The sequence below is a fragment of the Gossypium hirsutum genome, chromosome A08 (genome assembly GCF_007990345.1).
Source record: "Gossypium hirsutum isolate 1008001.06 chromosome A08, Gossypium_hirsutum_v2.1, whole genome shotgun sequence".
Classification (NCBI taxonomy): Eukaryota; Viridiplantae; Streptophyta; class Magnoliopsida; order Malvales; family Malvaceae; genus Gossypium; species Gossypium hirsutum.
The window spans coordinates 116,601,605-116,623,924 of NC_053431.1; the positions used below are offsets into that span (position 1 = coordinate 116,601,605).

The window sequence follows — 22,320 nt, forward strand, 5'->3', positions numbered from 1 at the left end:
TTTTTTATTTAAGTCGCTCGTTAAGTGATTTTTTTTTAAGTTTTGCTATTGTGTAACACCCCTAACCCGTCTTTGTCACCGGATTAAGGTTATGGAGCATTACCGTACAATTGGAAACATTTAACCTTAATACATCTCAATAGAATAATTAAACGTTACTTAAGTAAATCACATTAAATACAATCAAACATATGCATTTGGTCCCTAAAACGAGCCTTTGAGACCCTAAAAATAACTTAAAAGCAATTCGAGACTAATTTGAAACAAAGCAGAAGATTTAAGAGAAAGTTACAAAAATGTGAAAACAAGGGTCACACAGTCGTGTAGCCAGACCGTGTGACATAGCCTAGGCCGTGTAACATTCGAACAAAGGGACACACGACTGTGTCCCAATCTATGTCCTCACCCGTGTAACTCACTAAGTAGGGTCACATGGCCGTGTCGCAAGCTGTGTGACTCTCTGAGTAGCCACACACAGCCATGTGCTAGGCCATGTAACTCACTGACTTGAAACACTAAGAAATTTCAAATGACACACATCCATGTCTGTAACAGCCCAATTTTTAGTAGTGTCAGAATAGTGATTTGAGATCACTAAAATTGATGAAAAAGTTAGAAAAAATTATTAATTAATAATTATAAGTTAAGTGTGATTTTAGAAATATTTTTAAATCAGTGAATTTTGTGATTTAAAAGAAATTATTAGGTAAATTGGGTCGAAAACGAGATATCGAGACCTCGATATTATAAACTGAGCCGTAAATATTTATAAAAATATTTACGGAGTGTCAACAGGATAATATTAAAGTTTCGTTAAGAAATTTTAACGCTTTGATAGTTAATTATGAAAAAGGACTAAATTGAAGTAAGGATAAAAGTTTAATTATAGATTAAAAAAAAGTTAAAGGACCAAATAGGCAATTATGCCTTTTTCTAAAGTTGAGGCGGCATAACAAAAGAAAAATCTAAGATATTTTTAATTTAAAATATATATATTATATTATACATGCGTAAGTAATAATTATGTTTTTATATTATATTATTATTAATATATTATATTATATTATATTATATTATATTATATTATTATATATATGACAAAGAAAGAAAGAAAAGAAACAGAGAGCAAAACAAAACAGAGAAGGGAGAAAGAAAGAAACAGAGAGCAAAACGAAACAGAGAAGGAAGGAAAGAAAAAAAGAAAAGAAAAAGGGAAATTTGGGGTTTTAAGGTTCAAAGTAATTTGGTAAGTCAATTTAATTCCCTTTTCTCTTAATTTTGATATTTTTTTGAAATCCTAGAATAAAATACTACTTGATTTAAGTTGAAATTTTGGAAGTTAGTAGATTATTAAGCATGGTTCATGTTGAATAAATTGTTAAATTAGGGATGTATTTGATAGAAATTTTGATTGGAATTGAATAAATGATTGAATTGTAAACTAAACTATAAGTTTTGAATTTTAGGGATTAATTTGAAATAAATTCGGAATTATGAAAACATGATAAAAATTAAATAGTTAAATATGAGTTTAGCAAGAAATTGGGTAGAATAAGGGTATGAATTGAGAAAGAAAAATATATAGGTTTAGTTAGGGGTTAAATTGATTTAATTTCAAGTTAGAAGTTAGTAAAGAATGTAATTGTAAAATAAAATATAAGTTTTGAATCGATAGGGATTAAATTGAAAGAATCCCGAAATTAGGGATTTATGGTGAAATTGAGGAATTAAATTGACTTTATAGTAAGAATTAAGAGAGAATATAGAGTTAGAATGAAAAAAATAAAATTAGTATTGATAAGGGCTTAAATTAGAATTTGATGTTGCCATAGAAGGGAAAAATGTTCAGAATGTTATAAAACATAAGAATAAGAGATGAAGTTTAATTTCCGAGCCTTGGGGCAAAAATGTAATTATGTAAAAGTTTAGGGGCAAAATTGTAATTTTGAAAAAGTTAGAGTCGAGGGCTATTTTGATGAATGTGATTATTAAATAAGTTAAATTTAATATTTTAGATCAAGAAGTACGAAACTCGAGGTTAGACAAAGGGAAGAATAAAGTTGAAGACTAAGTTGGTGAATTTGGCTATAATTGGTACCGAGGTAAGTTTACGGTAAATAAATGCAATATTTCAATATTTATTATTAATGCTGTTAATTTCCAGCAATTATGAATTTATTTTATGAATTTATTTGATGATGATCCAAGCATGAAATGATAGAGAATTAAAATTTAAAAGTCCCGTTGATACATAAGGATGGTACTGGATATGAATGTCATGACATTTGGGTAAAGAGATCCCATGTAAGACCATGTCTGGGACATGGCATTGGCATCCTTAAGATCATGAGAGGTCCCCTGTAAGACCATGTCTGGGACATGGCATGGGCACCGAGACGAGAGGTCCCATGTAAGACCATGTCTGGGACATGGCGTTGGCACCGAGATGAGAGGTCCCCTATAAGACCATGTCTGGGACATGGCATGGGCACCATCACGAGAACATCCCATGTAAGACCATGTCTGGGACATGGCTTTGGCATGTTATTATCAGAAGAGACCCGAGTATCCTTCTTATTCCAATGTAGTTCAACGGGCTTGTAAACGAATCATGTTCATGAAAGTTCAGTTTAAAGCATAAATGGCAAGCTCAGGTAAGTTGTAAGACTTAAGAACTTATTATACTATCAATTGATGTTCAACGATGCAACAAGGATTGAGTAAGTTATGCACACAAGTATTCTAAGTAAACAAGTAAGAGAACTAGTATGAGATTAACTAAAGAGTAAACTAGAGATATAGACATTGAGTTTAATTATTTAAGTTAAATATTATTTATTTGCTAGTAAACTTACTAAGCTTTATGCTTACTTCTTTTATTTCTCTTTCTCTTATAGTATTGCAAAGCTACTTCAAGGATCCTAAAGAAGTCGGAGATCGTCCACACTATCAACTACAACTGCTCGGTATTTTATATCGAAACACGTTTAAGTTATGGCATGTATAGGGATTTAGTTATTTTGTATGTTTGTAGTGATGATTTTGCTAATGAGTGATGTGTAAGTATTTGATGATGTATGGTTATTAAAATGATTAAGGATGAAGGTGTTTGTTGTTATGAAAGATTATGTGATAAATTATGCATGGAAATCATGAAAGGATAAAATTTTGCAAAGAAACAGAATTCAGGCAACACAGTGACGTGAATTTGAAAAATCACCCAAGATAGTATAAAATGAATTAGAGGGTGAATGATATATGGAATTAAAGCTTGTTGAGTCTATTTTCATGGAAAAATAACGGTGTAGAAAAAAGAAATTTATATTTTAAGATATGTGAATTTTAGTAAGATAGGGTCAGAACTATTTTTGGAGTCCCCTGTTCTGAGTTTAGAAAATAATTACAAATTGTACAAAAATGGTTATGAGTTGAAATTTACATGCTTAGATTCCTTAATGAGTCTATTTTCTATAGAAACAAGTAAGAACTTTATATGAAAATCCTATAGTGAGAAAACTTATTTTTAGTGACTAGAGGTCAGGGCAGTCCGGTGGTGACACAGGGGAGACTTTAACTAATAAACTGTACTAATTTGCTGAACCAAAAATTCTAAAAATTTTATGGTGAGTAGATATATGAGTCTAGTTTCAGGAAAAATTTACGGAATTAGATTTCGAGTTTCGGAACTCGAGATATGAATTTTTAAGAAACTATGACGCAGTTGGACAGCTTGTCCGAATTTGTTTAAGTGCTCAAATAAGTTTAGTAATGCCTCGTGCTCGACTCCGGCGACGGTCTCGGGTAAGGGGGCATTACAATGTCACTAGGCCATGTGATCCATATTTTAACCCTAAATTCATGCCATTTCAAGGCCAAATCATACCTAGCCATCCATACCATTCGGACATACATACAAAGGATTTAAAACATCATTCACACACACTTAACATACCACCTCAAATGTCCTTATTCATCTAACCAATATGCCATTCAAAGGCACCACAATTATACCAAAACATCATTTACCGAAACAAGTTAATATTGCCATATTCCAAGCATACAAACCTAGTTCATTTAACCACTACATGATATCACAAATGACCATTTCCAAACCACCACATACATACCAAAAGAGCCTTATTTACAAGCACTTAAGAATGACCAAAATGATCTAACTTAAACAAGCATTAAAAGTTCATCAAATTCAAACATAAGCTTTACAAGCATTAACCTACCAAATCACCATTAACACATTCATAAACTAACATTACAAAATATTCTATACATGTCATTATTAACCTTGGCCAAAATACTCAAAAACTACCGAAATGGTTGTTGGATAGTGTGATAGGTCTCCGACGAGCTTCCAACCGATTGAGCTTCCGATTATCTATAAAACAAAGGAAAAAAACTACGTAAGCAATGAGTGCTTAGTAAACTCGTATAAATTCAAACATAACTTGCCATTTCATTAGCACAAACTATAAAATATGCATAATGTCATTACCAAGACCATAAGCTTAATATAGCCTATACGAGCACCATCACTCACAAGTTAGCATGCTTATCCATGATACAAATGAATTCAATCATATAGTAAATAAGTTTCATATACACATTATTTAACTCATCAACCTTTTCATATGATCATGAATCTTTTTATTTGTATACTTATTGTGCCATTTCCTTTACTTACCCATTGAACCATCTAGAATTACATCGGATACTCGAGAATGCTCACACACACAGTGTGCCTTTCTATATAACCGTAACCTTTTCTTTACAATAGTGCTTACATAAGCTGTAGGTCGGAATGTTAGTTACATGATACTGCTCACACGAGCTGTGGAGAATCGCAACAAATGCAGGATCTCAACCATCGGTAGGACATTTAAGACCAGCATTCCGAAATATGAAATCCCTAATAACACTTTATATCATTAAAGTATTAATAAGTTTATATTTTGGTCACTCAACTTCAAAAAGTTACAAAATTATCACTAAACTATGCGAAAGTTTTCATTTAAGTTATTCGGCTATTAAAATTGTTGTTGTATAGCCTTTGCTATTCACATCGCTTGCATAAATCAGAAGCTCCATTTCCCCTTTTCTTCTATAATTCAATTTTTTCATGAAACAACTTTAAGTCTCACGAATATGTGAACCAAAATTAAATAGCTTTCTTCTTCAATCCCTAATAGTGAACCTCAAATCAACTCAAATCTAATCAAGTTTACCGTATTGATCGTCAAATTGTTATTTGGAGCTCACTAACCAAATTTTTTTTAAAATAAAACCCTTAATAATACAGTGACTTAATTACAAACTTTTGAATAGTTTAATAATTTACTCAAATCAAAACTTTCGAATATTCAATAATGACATTTTATAACTTTTTGAAGTTGAATAATTAAAATATAAACTATGAGGGGTTTTTACCCTAATAATATATATATAAACAAAAAATAAAATACCAAAATGGTATGTTGCTAAGATTAAGTACCAAAATGGTACATTTAGATGGGTGGAGGGTGTCAGATAGGCACAACTAAATGTACCATTTTGGTACTTAATTTTAGCAACATATCATTTTGGTATTTTGTTTTTTTTATTTATATTATCAGAGTAAAAAACCCAAACTATGAACTTGGGAGAAATTTATCCTAAAAATTATCTTTTTCCTAGAAATTGAGTATACTAGTCGCCGTCGGAGTCCTCGAAGAAGGAAGAAGAAAATCAAAAAGAAATCCTAAAAAAGGTTAATAGCAGAAAGTGTTGCAAGCCTTAAAACTCAAAAACTGAGATATATAGGCTACTTTTGGTCGGGTATTTTCTGCGTTTCCGGTGCAATAAGTCAATCCAATAATAATAACCTTCCTCAGGGAAAGGGGACACCCGAGGGCATTAGTCACCCGGCTATTATCGGAGCTTCATCCTCTTATCATCCAAGCAATAATACCCAACAAGAGGGGGCAGAGAAAGAGAAAGAGAGGCATGGTAGATCTCTTCGTATGGCTTTTTTCTTTCTTCATCCTCGTTGCCCTCCTCATTATCCTCGTTTATCAGGTCAATCCCTTCATCTAATCTAGTATATGATGTATTAAATTGACTTGGTGGGTAATGATTGTTTAGCTTATTCTTCAATTTATTTGCAACTAAATTCATTATTAAGTGCTAAAAAAAGAGAATACTAATTCTGGGTATTTTGGATTTTGTTATAAGAATCTGTGTTTGAAGTTTTGATTTCTGGAATATTATCTCACTGCCCTTTGATTTGAGTAACTAGGTTATTGTTCTGTTTATTTATATTGAAAACTGGAAAGGGAAATTTAACAGCTTGATAATTTTGCTGCAGCTCATATGCTTGGCTGATTTAGAGTTTGATTACATCAATCCTTATGATTCTTCATCACGGATAAACAAAGTGGTGTTGCTGGAATTTATCCTGGAAGGATTTTTATGTTTTTTCTATCTACTAACAGGGCATTGGGTTATGTCACTGTTATGTGCTCCATACTTGTACAACAATGTCAGACTGTAAGTTTTTTTCTCCCTCTTTTATCTACATTTTATTGTTAGTGTAGTCTGTTTTGAGGAGAACCAGCTTTGGTTCAATGTTAATTTCAAATTTCTTCATTGCATCTCCCTTTAATATTGAGCTTGCAACTCTATGTCCAATAGGATGTAAACCCCTCTCTGGTCGATCAATTCTATCTAGTTCCAACTCGGAGAGCTTGTTCTATAATGTGAATGATGAGATGACATACATCAATGCATAGTTAATACTTGAATAATTTAATATAGGTAGCATTGGAACTGTATGGAAAATGGTTATACGCCTTGTAGTTAATAGGAATATCAACAAATAGATAACCGTTTGCTTTGTTTACCTTTAGCCCTCTCTTAGTTTAGAGACTCTTGCTATGAAACACTAATTGCAAAGAAAATCTTATATGTATCAATAGATGGAAATAATAGAAGGCTTTAGATCTTCATCAAGGAGAAAATAGCAAAAGAGTGAAAGAGGGGATTGATTAGCTGCCATAGTAACAACTTTCTGCTTCGTTTTGCAAGTCCCGAACAATATAAGCTATCTCTTCTGCAAAGTTAGATACACTAGCTATTGAAGATTGAATGCGAGACTCTTCTTTTACAGTATGTTGAGTGCTTTCAAAATAGTGTATGCTTCGGGGTTGTTTTTCCTAACTTTGACTTGTTATCAGTTACACTCGGAAACAGCACCTGGTAGATGTTACAGAGATATTTAACTTGCTTCATTGGGAGAAGAAGAAACGCCTTTTTAAACTTGCCTACGTCGTCGTTCTCCTCTTTTTCGCTGTATTCTGGTATTTTTCTAACAGTAGACAAAAATTCTCCCTCTAAATATGTTGCTTTTTATTGATTAGTAGCCTGCTAACTTGGAAACTTTGATACGTGTTTGGTAGGATGATCTACTCTGCATTAGAGGATGATTAATGGAAGATATAAAGGAAGTGTTTATGGATTTAAATTGCTGCCGTGCATTGGCATTCGGCTCTTCATACTCTTTTTTTTTTTGGGTTTACAAGTTATTTATTTAAGCCTTGTTTTTGTTGTAACTGATATATAGCATCAATTTCAAAGTTGTATAATTGTGAGAATTTCTAGTTGATTTTAGTGTTATATTATTTTATCTGTAATTCAGTTTGCTAGAAAGAGCTTTTTCACTTTATAATTAACAAGAAAAGTAGAAAAGGAGGAAGTGACAACAGATGGGGTCTCTTACTCTTAAGTAAATAACTTAAATAATGTTGTATAAGCCCTCAAATAATTTACTCTTCAATTTAAATTTATTCTTTTAAAATTATATCATCATAGTAAGAGTATATGCCAATGACATAAAAGAATCCATTATTTAAGGGTATTTTAATTTATTATTATTATTTTAAAAAAATCAATAAAATTTAGCATATTGAGGGTCTACCTAACTAAAATTTTATTTTGATATTTTTTACACATTTTAATATTATACATATTTCATGTATTTTTTTAATTAATTTCAAATTAAATGTTATATTATTTGTTGTATGTTATTTTTAAACACAACTCTGCATTGTAAATACATTTTCTACGACCATACACGTGTGATAGAATTTTGGTAGTGTTTAAACTTTTTGTTGGCACAAATGTCATTGTTCAAATCATATTCTTATCATCTCTTCTTCTATTTAAATTAATAGTTGTTTGCCAATTAAAAGTTTAAGCGTAAACTATACATTTGGTGATTAAATTATGAATAAGTTTTATTTTGGTCATTTAACTAATAAAAATTACAATTTGGTCACTAAAATTTTTGAAATTGGTTTTTTTTCTGTCACTCAATTGTTAAGTAGCACTTTTCTACCTGGTATAATAACAATTTTAGTTCTTAGTTTTCATTCTTTTTGTCAATTTGACATGTTTATTTATAAAATGATAAAAACACTCAAAATTATTTAAAATTTTTTTTTCTTATAACGAAAAAATTATGTCAAGAAATAGAAGGTGCAAAAAATAGAGAATCAATAATCTTGCTTAATGTTTTGGTTTTTCTTCTATATTTTTCCTGAAAAAAAATGGGTATTGAATACTTCTATATAAATAATATAAAGAGAAATTTGGAGGGTTTAAAAATAATTTCCCTCATTTTCTCTCACTTTATCAATTTTTATTCATATACTCTTTTTTCAATTTTATTTTTTAGAATTTTCTAAATTAAAAAAAATTATTTTTATCATTTTATATATAATCAGGGTCAAATTGACTAAAAATATAAAAGACGAGGACTTAAATTATTATTATATCAATTAAATATAGTGACTTAAAAATTTCGAAAACTTTAAAGATTAAATTGTAATTTTTTTTAATTAAGTGATCAAAATAAAAATTTATTTATAGTTTAGGGAGTAATGTGTAGTTACCGAGGTTAAAAAGGGGTTAACAGGACCCGACGGAAGATAAAATCGTCGGTATTTATAAGGATGAGTTTTGAAAGGAAGGTGTTAAACGCAACGAACTTCCGTTGTGTCGTATGTCTTTCTTACATAAACTCAATTTAAGAGTACAATGTTCTTTCTCTTTACTGATTCCAGTTTGTTGGCTGTTATAGAAGGGTTTATCACTTCATAAGGTGTGAAAGCCAAAAAAGAAATCCTTTACTTGGATTGTAAAGTTTGATATTTTATTATGATTATATCGACAATTGATTGAACAAACTCTGCAGAAGAGTTGGATTGAACTGAAGCTTAGAAACAATAGGGTATTTCTCTGTTTTTGGTTTGATTGATTTGGAACTCGAGATTCCAAATCCTAATGGTTCAAATTATGCCATTTTAATCAGCCTCTTGTATATTAGATGTTGCTTCATAGGGTAAAGTGCTTCTTAAATAACCAGCTAACTATCAAACAGGCGAAACAAATTCATGCTCAAATCCTTATTACCAGCCTTAACCACCTCCAGCCTTCCTTGGTTCATCAGTTCCTTCTATCCACAACCAACTATTCGGCTAGTGTTTTTGTTTATGTGCGAGAAATCCTCTACCATTTGCAAAAGCCGGATGCTTTTTCATGGGGTTGCACCGTAAGGTTTTTATCACGGCACGGGCAATTCGAAGAGGCTTTTTCTCTTTATGTTGAAATGCAGAAGCTTGGGTTGTACCCAAGCACACATGCCGTATCGTCTGCTTTAAGAGCATGCGCTAGGACTGGGAGTAAAACCGGTGGGATTTCGATCCATGCTCAGGTTCATAGATATGGGGTTTGCAACTGTGTTTTTGTGCAAACAACTCTTGTGGATTTCTATACGAAGCTGGGTGATATGGATACTGCAAAAAGGGTTTTCAATGAGATGCTTGAAAAGAATGTGGTCTCGTGGAATTCGATTTTATCTGGGTATTTGAAAGCTGGAAACTTAGGAGAGGCTCAGAGGGTGTTTGATGAAATGCCAAAGAAAGATGTCATATCTTGGAATGCAATTCTATCAGGGTATGCGAAAATGGGAAATATGGATAAGACCCTTTCATTTTTTCAGCAGATGCCAGAGAAAAGTTTCGCTTCTTGGAATACTTTGATTAGTGGTTATATGGAACGTGGAGAAATTGAATCAGCTCGGAGATTTTTTGACATGATGCATCGAAGAAATAATATTACCTGGATCACAATGATCGGCGGTTACTCTAAATGTGGGGATGCCAAGTCTGCCCGCGAACTCTTTGATGAAATGCCTGAGAAAGATCATTTAGCCTTTAATGCCATGATTTCTTGCTATGCCCAAAACAGTGAACCAAAGGAAGCCCTAAAGTTGTTCGACGACATGCTTAAATCAGGTGTCAATATCCAGCCCGATGGAGTAACTTTGGCAAGTGTTATATCTGCTTGTTCACAACTAGGAGAATTGAGATTTGGTTCATGGATTGAATCATACATAAATAAGCATGGAATCCAAATGGATGACCATATGGCTACTGCTTTAGTCGATTTGCATTCGAAGTGTGGAAATGTTGATAAGGCCTATAAGCTTTTTAATGGTCTGAGAAAAAGGGATGTTGTTGCTTACAGTGCAATGATAGCTGGATGTGCTATCAATGGCAAGGCTATTGATGCCATCAAGTTATTCCAAGAAATGGTGGAAGCGCAAATTCAACCAAATTTAGCTACCTTCTCCGGGTTATTAACCGCCTATAATCATGCTGGCCTGGTTGAAGAAGGCTACCGGTGCTTTAATTTAATGAAGGACAATGGACTTGTACCTTCAACTGATCACCATGCTATCATGGTTGATCTTTTGGGCAGGGCAGGAAAATTAGAAGAAGCATATAAACTAATAAAGAGTATGCCTGTGAAGCCCCATACTGGTGTTTGGGGAGCTTTGCTTCAAGCCTGTAGTGTACATAAAAATGTTGAGTTCGGAGAGATTGCAGCTAAGCATTGCTTTGAGTTGGAGCCTAGTACAGGTGGTTATTATTCTCTCCTTGCCAATATTTATGCCTCTGTTGGGAGGTGGCAGGATGCGAGACGAATGAGAAGGAATATGGACAGGAAGAAGCTGGACAAGATACCTGGTTGTAGTTGGACAGAATCGACTTAGAGTCTTCCACCATTGACAGACTTAAGTGACCATCTAACTCAGGATGTGGTCCAGGAGTGATGGCGAGTTGACATTGAATGGGCCAGCTTGTCCTCAATAAAATGCTTGGAGTACTACATAATTTTGGTACAAGAACATTGATAATCCTCAACTCCTTCTCTTCTCTACTCATAGAGTGCTATCCCCCTGGCTCCTGTGTTGCTTAAAGTTTTATGTCTAACAGGAGATTCAGGTTCTTCTTGTTCCTCGACTGCATAGGAAGATGGAGGATACCTCCATTTTCGCCTAATTTTTACTGCATAGGAAGATGGAGGATACCTCCATTTTCGCCTAATTTTTTCTTCTTTCTTTTTCTTTTGTGAGTGGCAGCTGAATGCACCTCTTTTTTTTGTTCTTGGTTTCTTTTAATTAGAAAATGAAGTTGAGTTGTAGTTCCCAATAACTCCATAATGAAATTGGTCGTGTATGATGCATCTAAGTACATAGACTAAATTTAATTTTAAAGTTAGGAAGAATATAAAAATTTATGGCATATTTTAATTTTAAAATTTATTAAAAATATTAAAATTTTTAATTAAAAAACGAAATTGATTTCAAATTTAAGCTAAACCATAAAAAATTATTTTTGATTGAATTTTAATTCGTTTAAAAGTTAATAGAAAATCAATAAAAATCAAACAAAATATATGCATATATTGAAATTAGACTCAATAGAACCGGTACCAAAAAATCTAAGCCTTAATCAACAATGTTAAAACTTGGTTAGCTGAAAATTCTATACTTAATCATCTAATATCTTCTAAAGATTAATTAAAAAAATTATTATTGGGTAATTCTCATGAAAATTTTTATATTAAAAACATTATATTTTACCTTTATATTAAAAAATAATAAATTAATTACTGTATGTTAAATTAAATAATAAATTAAATTTTAATAATAAATAATTTCATTATAAGCACTAGTTTCTCACAATTATTGAGAAAAGCGAACAAAATGAAATCTAATATGCCCTTTATTATATCTAAAACTAATCAAGCGGCAGAGATTTCTTCATGAATATATCTACGACAGTAGCGCATTCATCAGGTCAGATCCTCGATAAATCATGGAACCTTCTCTCAGTCTATTAATTTTCCGAATAAAACTCTGTCGTAGTCTTCAAGGCCCCCCAAAACAATGGCAATCTCTCTTAATACAAATCTTCATCACCCTTCTCTCAGGTTCTCTTTCTACTCTGTATAATACATATCCTGTGTATTTTTATACGTACATGACATGGTATTTTTCTATTTTCTTGTTTTGCAGTTGTGGGACTAAGCTTTATTCTGGTTTGAAGCTTCAATCTCCCTGTATGCTCCTTCCCTCCACTCTATGATCTTACCCCCATTTTTTATATCCCCTAAATTCCCATCTTTCAAAGGTTTGTTTGCAACTGGCAGACTAAACTTGACTGCAGACTTCTTTAGCAGAATTAGTGAAAGCGTCCAATGCGGGTAATTGTTTGTTTATAGTCTTACTCTGTAATTTGGTTTATAATCATTTATCTCTTACTATTAGCTTAATCTTCTCATTGGCTTGATATTGGAGATTTGGAATTGTTCCTATTCAATTTGACTATGGGTTTGTCAATCCACAGCAACTTTACAGTTTATAAATTGGAATTTTTGTTTGTATTTTCTTGAGTTTTATTTTGGTAACAAGGAAAAGAAAAAAGGGCATCTTTTTAATTGTTGCTTGCTCCTTTAAGCATGTTATTTAATCAGTTTATCATGTTTGATGACTATTGTGTATCTGCTACACCTACCTGTTTGTGTTTACGCCATGATTGTTGTTGTATCTTATTTATTTCTTGTTCATGAAAATGGGGAGCTTTATCTCATGTAGTCTCAATGGATAATACACGAAATCTCTAAATTCACGTTTCCAATTATTTCTTTGAAATCCTGTTGATGACTGTGAATTTTGTTCTCTGCAGAACTCGAAATTCTAAACCAACAAGGTCGCGAGTTGGAATGATGCCTATAGGAACTCCAAGAGTTCCCTATAGAGTTCCTTGTGAAGAAACTTGGCAATGGGTTGATTTATGGAATGCACTGGTGAGTAAATCTTAAACGAATTTTATCATCCTGCTGTTATATTAATCACTTTCGGGTTTCAAAGTGGTTCGGCAATCTGTTATGGATATGTACTTGAAGTCTGTACTAGATTTTGAATATTGCATGAATACTTTGTTTTCTTTCCCAAGCCTACTAAAAATTCTTTCATGGTGCTTCTAGAGGCTAATGACTTTCTCTGGATGCAGTACCAAGAGCGATTTATATTATTAGACAACATATCGATGAGGAATTTAGCAACCAAATATTGGCAACAATGTTATACCTTGATAGCATCGATGATAATAAAAGGCTTTATTTTTATATAAATGGTCCTGGAGATGTAAGTTTTTTTTTTTTTCTTGTTAAAGCTTTTGCTGATGTATATATATTTCTATTTCTAGTTTGTTATTGCTGGTCACTATCTGATGTGGACTGGCCCTATTTACAGCTTACTCCAAGCTTAGCTATCTATGACACCATGGAAAGCTTGAAAAGCCCTGTAGGCACCCACTGTGTAGGCTATGCCTACAATCTAGCCGGTTTCCTTCTTGCAGCTGGGGAAAAGGTAATGTTGTTGCTGCAAGTGAATATAAGTAATACCTCAGAATTTGAGAGTTTTACCAACTTAATTTTTTATGATACGTTGACTATTCTTTAAATTTTCTTTTATTCTGGTTTGAATGTAATTCTGGCAACCAGAAAATGCTATCGCCAATGACTTGATTGTACAATCTTATTTTATGCCTCATGTGGTGCATTCGTTATTTAAAGCCGATGTTTGAAAACATTCTCTTCCAGTTTCTTCCATGTGAACGGTAATCGCTTTGCAATGCCTCTTTCAAGAGTTGCTCTGCAGTCTCCAGCCAGAGCAGCTCGTGGTCTGGTATGACCGCATGCTATCATGTGTTATGAATTTGATGATCATGAAATTATTAAATCCTGACAGGCTGATGATATCCGAAATGAAGCAAATGAGCTTCTTAGAATTATAGATTACCTCTTTAATGAGCTAGCTATTAACACAGGCCAGTCTGTTGAGAAGGTATATTAACAGCTCAAAGCTCAATAGTGAATCACAATCCTCCCTTTCTGTTTGATTCATTTGTGTATTTCCAATATCCGATCTTGCATTTCCGTTGGGCACTAGATAAACTGGAAATACTCACATGAAATCTCCGTTTTATTTATCGAAACAGAATAACTATGAATGTGTACATGCAGATTAACAAGGACTTAAGTAGGATGAAACGTTTCAATGCTCAACAAGCTCTTGAATATGGACTCATTGATCGTATTGTCAGACCTCCACGTATCAAGGCAGACGCACCTCGCAAAGATGTAGGAGCAGGCCTCGGTTAGTGTTCATTATTGTTTCCCTATCAAATGGATGATAACTGTAATAAAATTTTTGTATCGAATTAGGTTTATTTGCACAGATTTAGAATTAGTCATCTGATTTACAGTTTTTTCATAATAGCAGATTCATGGTTTTTCTGCTGATATTGTTGTCTAAAATGCATTTGAAGCTGAGTCACTTGAATGGGTCAGAAATAGAACTGAGTTGAAGCTACATAAACAAGCAATAAACAAATCCATCATCACTTCGAGGAAAGTCCCACTCTCTCAGTAAACATTACATTCAAAACATTCTACTTGACACAACAGCTGGATAAGGCTATCTAATCACCTGACTAGACTAAACTAATGGTGAAAAATAAATAGGGTAAATAAACCCCAAGGAACATGAACATGCTGGTGCTGGTGAGAAGCTAAATAAGCTTACACGTAGAACAAGAAGAAGGTGAGAATGGGATTCATCAATTATACTTTGATTGCCTGTGGTGTCAGTATTGGAACCTTAACCAATACACTTAAGGTTGGGAAATTTAGATTAGCTTCCAGGCAAAGATACATTTATGTCGGTTGGTTTATTCCTTGAATCAGAAGGCAACGGAGACCAACTATCGCTGCGGAATGATGAAGTGATGTTTGATTTTGGATCTGCACTGGAAACGGGAATGGCAGCCACTGGTGTGGCAACTGAAAAGGGCTCGTCCTTCTGTTTCTTAGGCTTCTGCTCATGTTGGTTCCCTGCTAGAAAGCTACCCACCACAACCTGGTTCAGAAACAACCAAAAGCACGAAATTTAGAGCTTCTGTCTTCACCAGGGTTTCAGTGGTACTGACAAAACAGAAGTCAAACCTGCACAGGGCCAGCAGCTACTAGGAGACCAGCAACTCCACCACCTACAACACGTCCATCTGGACTTGCTAATGAAACACTCATCCCACCCGATCTGCTTCTTGTTCCTCCAGTGTCATTAGGCATGAACGAACCAGACAAGGACAGTATCTCAAAACGACCCTGCAAGAAATTTGAGAAGAAATAAGATGTTTGCTGATGAATGATAAAAGAAACAAGGTAAACTGCAGATATATGCAGATTAAGCAAGTGGATTAAGGCAGATCAATGACATATTCCAGCCAAAATGCATGATCTTCAGGCAGCCACTAATTCCAATCACCGGATTTAGCAAATTAGCGCATGAGTAAAGATGCTCACGGCAAATCCACGTCAACTAGTAAAGTGTCAGCAGAAAGCGAATAAGCCTGATGACTCATACTAAAACATAGCCCAATGTCTACCATAAAAGAAAGACTTTATCCTTTGATTGTAACTCTTGAAGCAATTATTCTGAGAAATTGGGATAGCATTATATTTGCCCCCAAAGCAAATATTGGTTATTGTGACAAACACGGCTTAGCTCAAAAGTTTTCTTAAATAGAAATAACAAGTATAGGTAATGTCAAGCATAAATCGACACTGAAAGCTTAGACCATCACGTAACTCTGGAAGAAAAAGACGTAACCCGCTACAAATTGCTTATGTACTCACTTGTGCACATCACATGTAATATTTGACAGCTGTTTATCAAGAAAATTTCTAGAAAGCCAACAATTTAAGTTTATCCTTCATTAAAGCATTAATCAATAAACCATAAGCAAATTATATGTCCACCGAGTATTCAACTTTCAAAGCAACAATTATATGAACCGTTCCATTAGAGCTAGACAACTCAAAAAGTGACATTGTAACCAATCTAGGATCGAAGAGAAACCGAGTATTACCTCATATGTCAATGTACCTCCGGAAGAATCAGGTTGACGAAGAGTGACACTTGAGATCACCCCATTTGCAGAAAGAATGCATATAGCTCGAGGCCCTTGTTGGGAAAATGATATAATCTTCATCGTGACATCCTAAAGCAACAGAAAAGAATCACCATTGTACTATATTAACAAGTTTTTTCCCCTTGATATTGGCCAAACATCATGATGACAAAACAGTATTCTCAAACCATATATTTTCTAAATAGAAGTTCACCCAACCTTTATGCAGAATGTAAGTTAACTTCAAGATAACAGCTATGTTAACAACATACCTCACCAGCATTAACAGTGATGATATGTGGCGCAAAATTACCACCAACAGAGCATGCAACCCATTCACCTACAAAAAGCAAAATCTTACCAAGCCAGAAACTAGATGTAGGAGTTGTCTCTCTGAAAGAGATCCTCCTGATAAACCAAACCTATGAACAGTATTAAGCTCAATATTCCAATAATCAGGAAGCTCAAGGATTAACTTAGAAAGTTTGTACTATAAAACATCATAACTCTTACTATTATTGATATTGTAGATATTACATACCCAGTAGTTGAAAACTTTCTTTCTTTATTCAGAGGTTACTTAATGTGAGACCTAAAATAATGATGCCCTCTCAAATTTTACTTTTAGCTTATATTTATTATAGACGATAGATGGATGAGGCATCCTTCAAGAGAACAGAATCAAATTGAATGGAAAGGAAAAAGAGAAAATCAAACAATGGAGAACACAAATGGTTTAATAGAAACAAAAATTCTACCAAAAAATTCTCAAGATCTTCTTCTTCCATGCACACATTGGAAGGGACATGCTATGCCCTTAGAGTGCATTAATAGTAAGCGTCCTACTAAGTATCATGATCGACGCATTTTAGTCAAACCAGGAAACCAACAACAACAAGCATCGATGTCTCAATGGTCATTACCTAGCTCAAATCCTGCAAGACTATTATAAGCATCCAGGGGAATCCATGAAACTTATCTAAAGGCATGGTACTCAAGCTGTGCTCCCTAAACTTAGGTAGGTTGGAGGACAAACCAGAGAATTAAACTAGTAACAACACAAATGCCGGTGTATTGTTAACATTTAATTCAAAGCTCAAAAGATAAGAGCACAGCTGAAATCAAAGAAAGTAGATGCAAGTAATCAAAAACCAAGCCCCGTATACATTCATACTCACCACATGGTGGAAAGAATCACACAAACTGACATATAGCCAACAACACAAGGCAAAGCATAAAAGCAAACTTTATGGCTCTCCCCCATCTAGTAATAATATCAGCCAGCAAATAGCAGACAGGTTTCATATCCAAGTCTCTTCATCATCACTTGGCAGATTTAAGCAGGTGCTTAAAGTGGGGTACCTTACACACACACAAAAATTAGTTCCAATAAAGCATGCCAAGTGGCAAAGGACAGTAGGAACAAGAAGATTCCATCATTCCCATATTACCAACCCCATAAAAACTCTCACTATCCTTCACAAACTACCACACACACACATACACACTTATCAGGAGATCTCCCAACTAGGGCCATATCTAGTCACAGTTCTCAGGTCCCACTTCCACCCAACACCATCACAACTGGACACCCCACCCCTTTCTCCCTACACACTAAAAACACTTTAAAACAACCTGAAGCGAAACAATCCATCTTTTAAAGAGGGAAAGAACCAGAAAAATCAATTGGAACTCGAAAAGGGTATACACCAAAAATGACTAATAGTTCCTCACCTAAATTCTCCAGCTCGTACTTAGTCTTCGGAAACGACATCGGCGACTTCACTTTCGCTCTCTTCCCGGCTGAAAAATCGATTACTGGAGGCGGGGCAGCCGTTGATATAGGCTTTGGAGAGAGCGCCATAGTGACTGAACCATCCGGTCCATACTTCCTAGGTCTTCCCCTCTTCTTCTTCAAGGGCATCCCCGGCACCACAACAGGCTGAGGGACTTGTTGAGCCGCCGGTTGTTGAGGAATCTGCGGCGGAGCGGATCCAGGAGCCGGATTAGGATTTTGGGTCGAGTTTTCAAACCTTGGAGCTATGTGGTAGTCCGATGGAGCATCGGATCCTACCACCGTTACGCCAGCAGTGGTAGTAGTAGTGGTGGTGGTGGTTGTATTAGTACTAATATTAGTATTAGTAACAGCTTCTCTTGACTCCATAGTTAAAACTAAAAACTTTCTGAGATTTTATCAAAAACGCATTTGGATTTTAAGCTCAACCAGCTAAAAACAAGGCTAATTTTTAACAATAAAAAAGAACCCAAAACAGACAAAGTTGAAAGAGATCAACTTTTAACTTGAAACTCAGCAAAAGATTTAGTTTTTAGCACTAACACAGGTTTTGAAAATTGATTTTGGAGCTAAAACAAGTTTCCTTTCAGTTTAAACTCATACACAGACTATGGAGGGCTACCAAAATTCTTTTTGAAAATTCTTTTTTTTTTTTTGTAAGAGAAAGAAAAATAAAAGGGAAAGGAAAATGATGAAATATAATAAAGAAATGTTTTTTTATTTTTATTTTGCTTTTGTTGTTAAGCTAATTTAACTCTTATAAGATTAATAAAATAATGGAAAAGGAAAAATTCAATAATGGGGGCTTAAATGAAATATAATTATTTGTAATCATTAATTATTTTATTATCTTAGGATATTGATATTTGTGTTGGGTTGGAATCATGTAGATAAAAAATTTAATTTAAAAAAGAAAGTGGGTAAATTATTTTTCTTTTTTCTTTTTTTTTAAAGGACAATGAAAGTGGGGTATATATCATTTTGAGTAAATGGTAAGTAAAATTAGGTTGCCAAAGCTTGAAGAAATTGTCTAGAAAAGAAAATTAAAAATATAAAGGTGGGTTAAACCTAGCAATTACTTTCTTATTGGCTTCTTAATATAATGTTTTTGCTTTGCCAAAAAAGGAAAAGAAAATATTCAAAAACATTAAAAATGTGAAATTCCCAAAAAGCATTTTTCATTTTACTTTAATTTAAAAATATTGTCAATGCATAAACTTGGCTAAATTAGTTGAATCTATTAATTTTTTTTTATTTTTTTTAGGAAAATAATCTATACATGTGATAAGAAAACTTATTCAGCTAGACGCGCTTTACCTTTAAGTTGTAATTTTTGACTTTTTTAATGCAATCAAATTTTTTGATTGAATAGTTCAATGTTTTGTCCTTGAGTCTTAGGTTTGATTCCTCTCCCACTCACATTTATATATTTTTTATTTCATGTTCTTTTAAGCTTCTTCTTCTTCTTTTTAATGAATGTTTTTAACATATAACTTTCTTAATTAAATGGTTAAATAATAATTTTATCATTGAGACTCAGGTTCAATTTCCCTTTACTAAACATATTTGTAATTTTTATTTCATATTGTTTCAAGTTTTTTTTAATTAAGAAATGTATTGTTTTTATTTTTTTTATTTTAATTCATCTTTTTAATTAATAACACTTTTATTCGTAAAATAAAGCTAATAAATATGTAATTATATAATAAAAATATATATTTTACATATATCATTATGCTAAAAATATTTGAAATTAATAACTCTTTTATATATAATATAAACATCAACTAATTTTTTATGTATTTTTCTTTATAATATTTATATGTTAAATATTTATTTTCTCCACGTATATTGTGGGTATAGTGATTTCTAATATTATAAAATGAAATAATTATTATTGCTTTTCCTTTGGTGTCATTCTTGCTCAATTTTAGCCTCCAGCACGTCCTTACATCACTCAACCATATGTTAGGGCCTGCAATGACACTTTTGGCCAATTTGGGTCTCAAAATGAGTAAAAACAAGATGTTTTCACTTATTAACTTAAAACCTAAAAGCTACGAAAAAGACGTTACTTTGCTTGAGAATAAGCTCCTTAAGTGTACCGGGAAAACCTAATTTTCCATATCAAATTACGAAAGATCAAAGACCAAAATCAAAATAAGGTGCACAAAGCTTGCTTAAGAACCATTGATTCCTAAAGCTATTTCTTGTCCCTTGCTATTGTGGGCAACTCGATTGAGCTATGTGCCTCCTAGAAAAAGCAAAAAGAAACCAACACAATATAACACAAAAAGGGGGAAAACAAACCCATCAACTTCAAGCTAGCCTTCAAAAGCTGGTTTTAGCAAGGGAATCGCCATCGGTTATCAAGGAAAGGAAATGCACAAAGCTTTGATCATCCTCACTAAAGGAGATAGAGAGAAGCCCAAACCGTCTCAATCCAACCTCCATGAAAGGGGTTGGAGTTGTCATCCTAAACACCCCTAACCCTTATCTGTAGCTGAAACAGGGTTATGAAGCATTATCAAACTTTACAGACTAATTACAAATATTTTATTACCTCTATTATACAAATCAAGAATCAATCATATAACACTCATATTGTCCTTTAGATGGGCCCTCGAGGCCTAATATACACTTTAGAAGTGAATCGGGACCCGACCGGGGACTTCAAGAATTTTTCGCAAAATATCAAAAATTTTCTTAAAAACAGGGGACACACACCCGTGTAACCAAATCGTGTGGTTCACATGGCCAAGAGACACGTCCGTGTCTTAGGCAGTGTGAGCATTTGATGTGATACACACGGCTTTATACCTGCCCGTGTTCCTACCCATGTAACTCTCTGACTTGTACCACACTGCCAACCATACACCTATTCGCTAGGTCGTGTGAAAAAAACTGGGGCATTCTATTTTGAAATTTCAAAGTGCAGAGGATACACGGCCAAACCACATACCGATATGCCAGGCCGTGTATCACACACGGTTGAGACACATGCCAGTGTGGACGAAAATAAGCCATTTTAAGGTCACATTTCTCACCCTTTTTATCATCAACCTGCACACAACATTGAAATACACTAATATATCCCAACCAATCAACCAATACAAGCCAAATATCTTGTTTTAAACATAATAAGACACCAACAAACTCATTTACATAGATTTACCAAAATAACTCCATTCATTAATTTTGTAAGGTCCTCCTACCCGAGACCGTTGCCGGAGTCAAGCAGGAGACATTACAAAACTTATCTTAGCACTTAAACAGTTTTCGTAGTAAACTATCCATCTGCGTCACGGTCGCTAAAAAAATCATATCTTGAGTTAAGAAACTCGAAATCCAATTCCGTAAATTTTCCCTGAAACTAGACTCATATATATACTTACTAATTTTTTTCTAGAATTTTTTGGTCAGGCCAATTAGTACAGTTTATTAGAAAAAGTCTCCCCTGTTTCAGGGTTCAGCTACTCTGACCCTTGTGCACTACGAATCAAATTTCTTCCTGTACAGAAATCCAATGACTATGCCATTTGTTTCAATTAAAAATAGACTCAATAAGGAATCCATAGATATAAAGTTTGAGTCCTAATTCTTAATACAAAATTTATGGTGAATTTCTAAAGTCAAAAAAGGGAATCTAGAAATTGCTCTAACCCTGTTTCACCAAAACGTAAATATCTCATAAAATACAACTCTTTTAGCTATTTTGTTTCTTCTATATAAAAATAGATTCATTAAGCTTAAATTACATATTTTATTCATCATCTAATTCACTTTATACTATTTTTGGTATATTTTCAAAGTTGGACTACTGTTACTGTCCAAATCTGTTTTAGTATAAAATGTTGATAACTAAGTTTATAACATATTCATTTCTTCTCTCTACAATATTTACCAACACTTCCTCTTATTACTCTTCACTAACATATCAAAACATACCATACTTAAGGTTTTGGTAACATTTACAAAACATACCAAAATATCACTTAACAACTTAGATACTTTCAAAATGACCAAAAGACATCCTAGGTACAATGCCATTTTCCAAAAAGATAGAAACTTCACCAATTTGAGTTCAGGGATCGGCTTGTATGCTGAGTCCTTATACTTTGGTACCTAGCCTGCGCACGGAAACAAATCGTA

General features: G+C 33.5%; 4 protein-coding genes across 8 annotated transcripts; 3 read left to right on the top strand and 1 right to left on the bottom strand.

Moving 5' to 3' along the window:
* The first annotated feature begins 5,601 nt into the window (after positions 1-5,601).
* LOC107926916 (protein cornichon homolog 4) lies at positions 5,602-7,667 on the top strand. The gene is made up of 4 exons (XM_016857861.2): positions 5,602-6,066; positions 6,356-6,537; positions 7,224-7,346; positions 7,446-7,667. Exons 1-4 carry the CDS (start codon positions 5,995-5,997, stop codon positions 7,474-7,476), a joined length of 408 nt encoding a protein of 135 aa, XP_016713350.1. The 5' UTR covers positions 5,602-5,994; the 3' UTR covers positions 7,477-7,667.
* Positions 7,668-9,001: 1,334 nt separating this feature from the next.
* On the top strand, positions 9,002-11,546 carry LOC107926923 (pentatricopeptide repeat-containing protein At4g22760). The gene has a single exon (XM_016857871.2). It carries the CDS (start codon positions 9,374-9,376, stop codon positions 11,102-11,104), a length of 1,731 nt encoding a protein of 576 aa, XP_016713360.1. The 5' UTR covers positions 9,002-9,373; the 3' UTR covers positions 11,105-11,546.
* A 631-nt stretch (positions 11,547-12,177) lies between these two features.
* On the top strand, positions 12,178-14,942 carry LOC107926982 (ATP-dependent Clp protease proteolytic subunit-related protein 2, chloroplastic). 5 transcript variants are annotated; one of them, XR_005899831.1, is made up of 8 exons: positions 12,178-12,327; positions 12,413-12,456; positions 12,547-12,600; positions 13,083-13,203; positions 13,410-13,543; positions 13,652-14,245; positions 14,425-14,557; positions 14,684-14,942. XR_005899831.1 is itself a non-coding variant. In XM_016857936.2 (8 exons), the coding sequence occupies exons 4-8, from the start codon at positions 13,191-13,193 to the stop codon at positions 14,831-14,833; spliced, it is 501 nt and encodes a 166-aa protein (XP_016713425.1). In that variant the 5' UTR covers positions 12,179-12,327; positions 12,413-12,456; positions 12,547-12,600; positions 13,083-13,190; the 3' UTR covers positions 14,834-14,942. The 5 variants fall into 5 exon arrangements, 3 of the variants coding, with proteins under 3 accessions (XP_016713425.1, XP_040930808.1, XP_016713426.1); XM_016857936.2 differs by having other exon boundaries at positions 12,179-12,327; positions 13,652-13,768; positions 14,730-14,942; XM_041074874.1 differs by having other exon boundaries at positions 12,180-12,327; positions 13,652-13,768.
* On the bottom strand, positions 14,787-18,893 carry LOC107926981 (AT-hook motif nuclear-localized protein 1). Its single transcript, XM_016857935.2, has 5 exons — positions 18,108-18,893; positions 16,646-16,713; positions 16,332-16,463; positions 15,406-15,567; positions 14,787-15,319 (listed from the first exon to the last, which is right to left on the bottom strand). The coding sequence occupies exons 1-5, from the start codon at positions 18,535-18,537 to the stop codon at positions 15,095-15,097; spliced, it is 1,017 nt and encodes a 338-aa protein (XP_016713424.1). The 5' UTR covers positions 18,538-18,893; the 3' UTR covers positions 14,787-15,094.
* Positions 18,894-22,320: the final 3,427 nt, after the last annotated feature.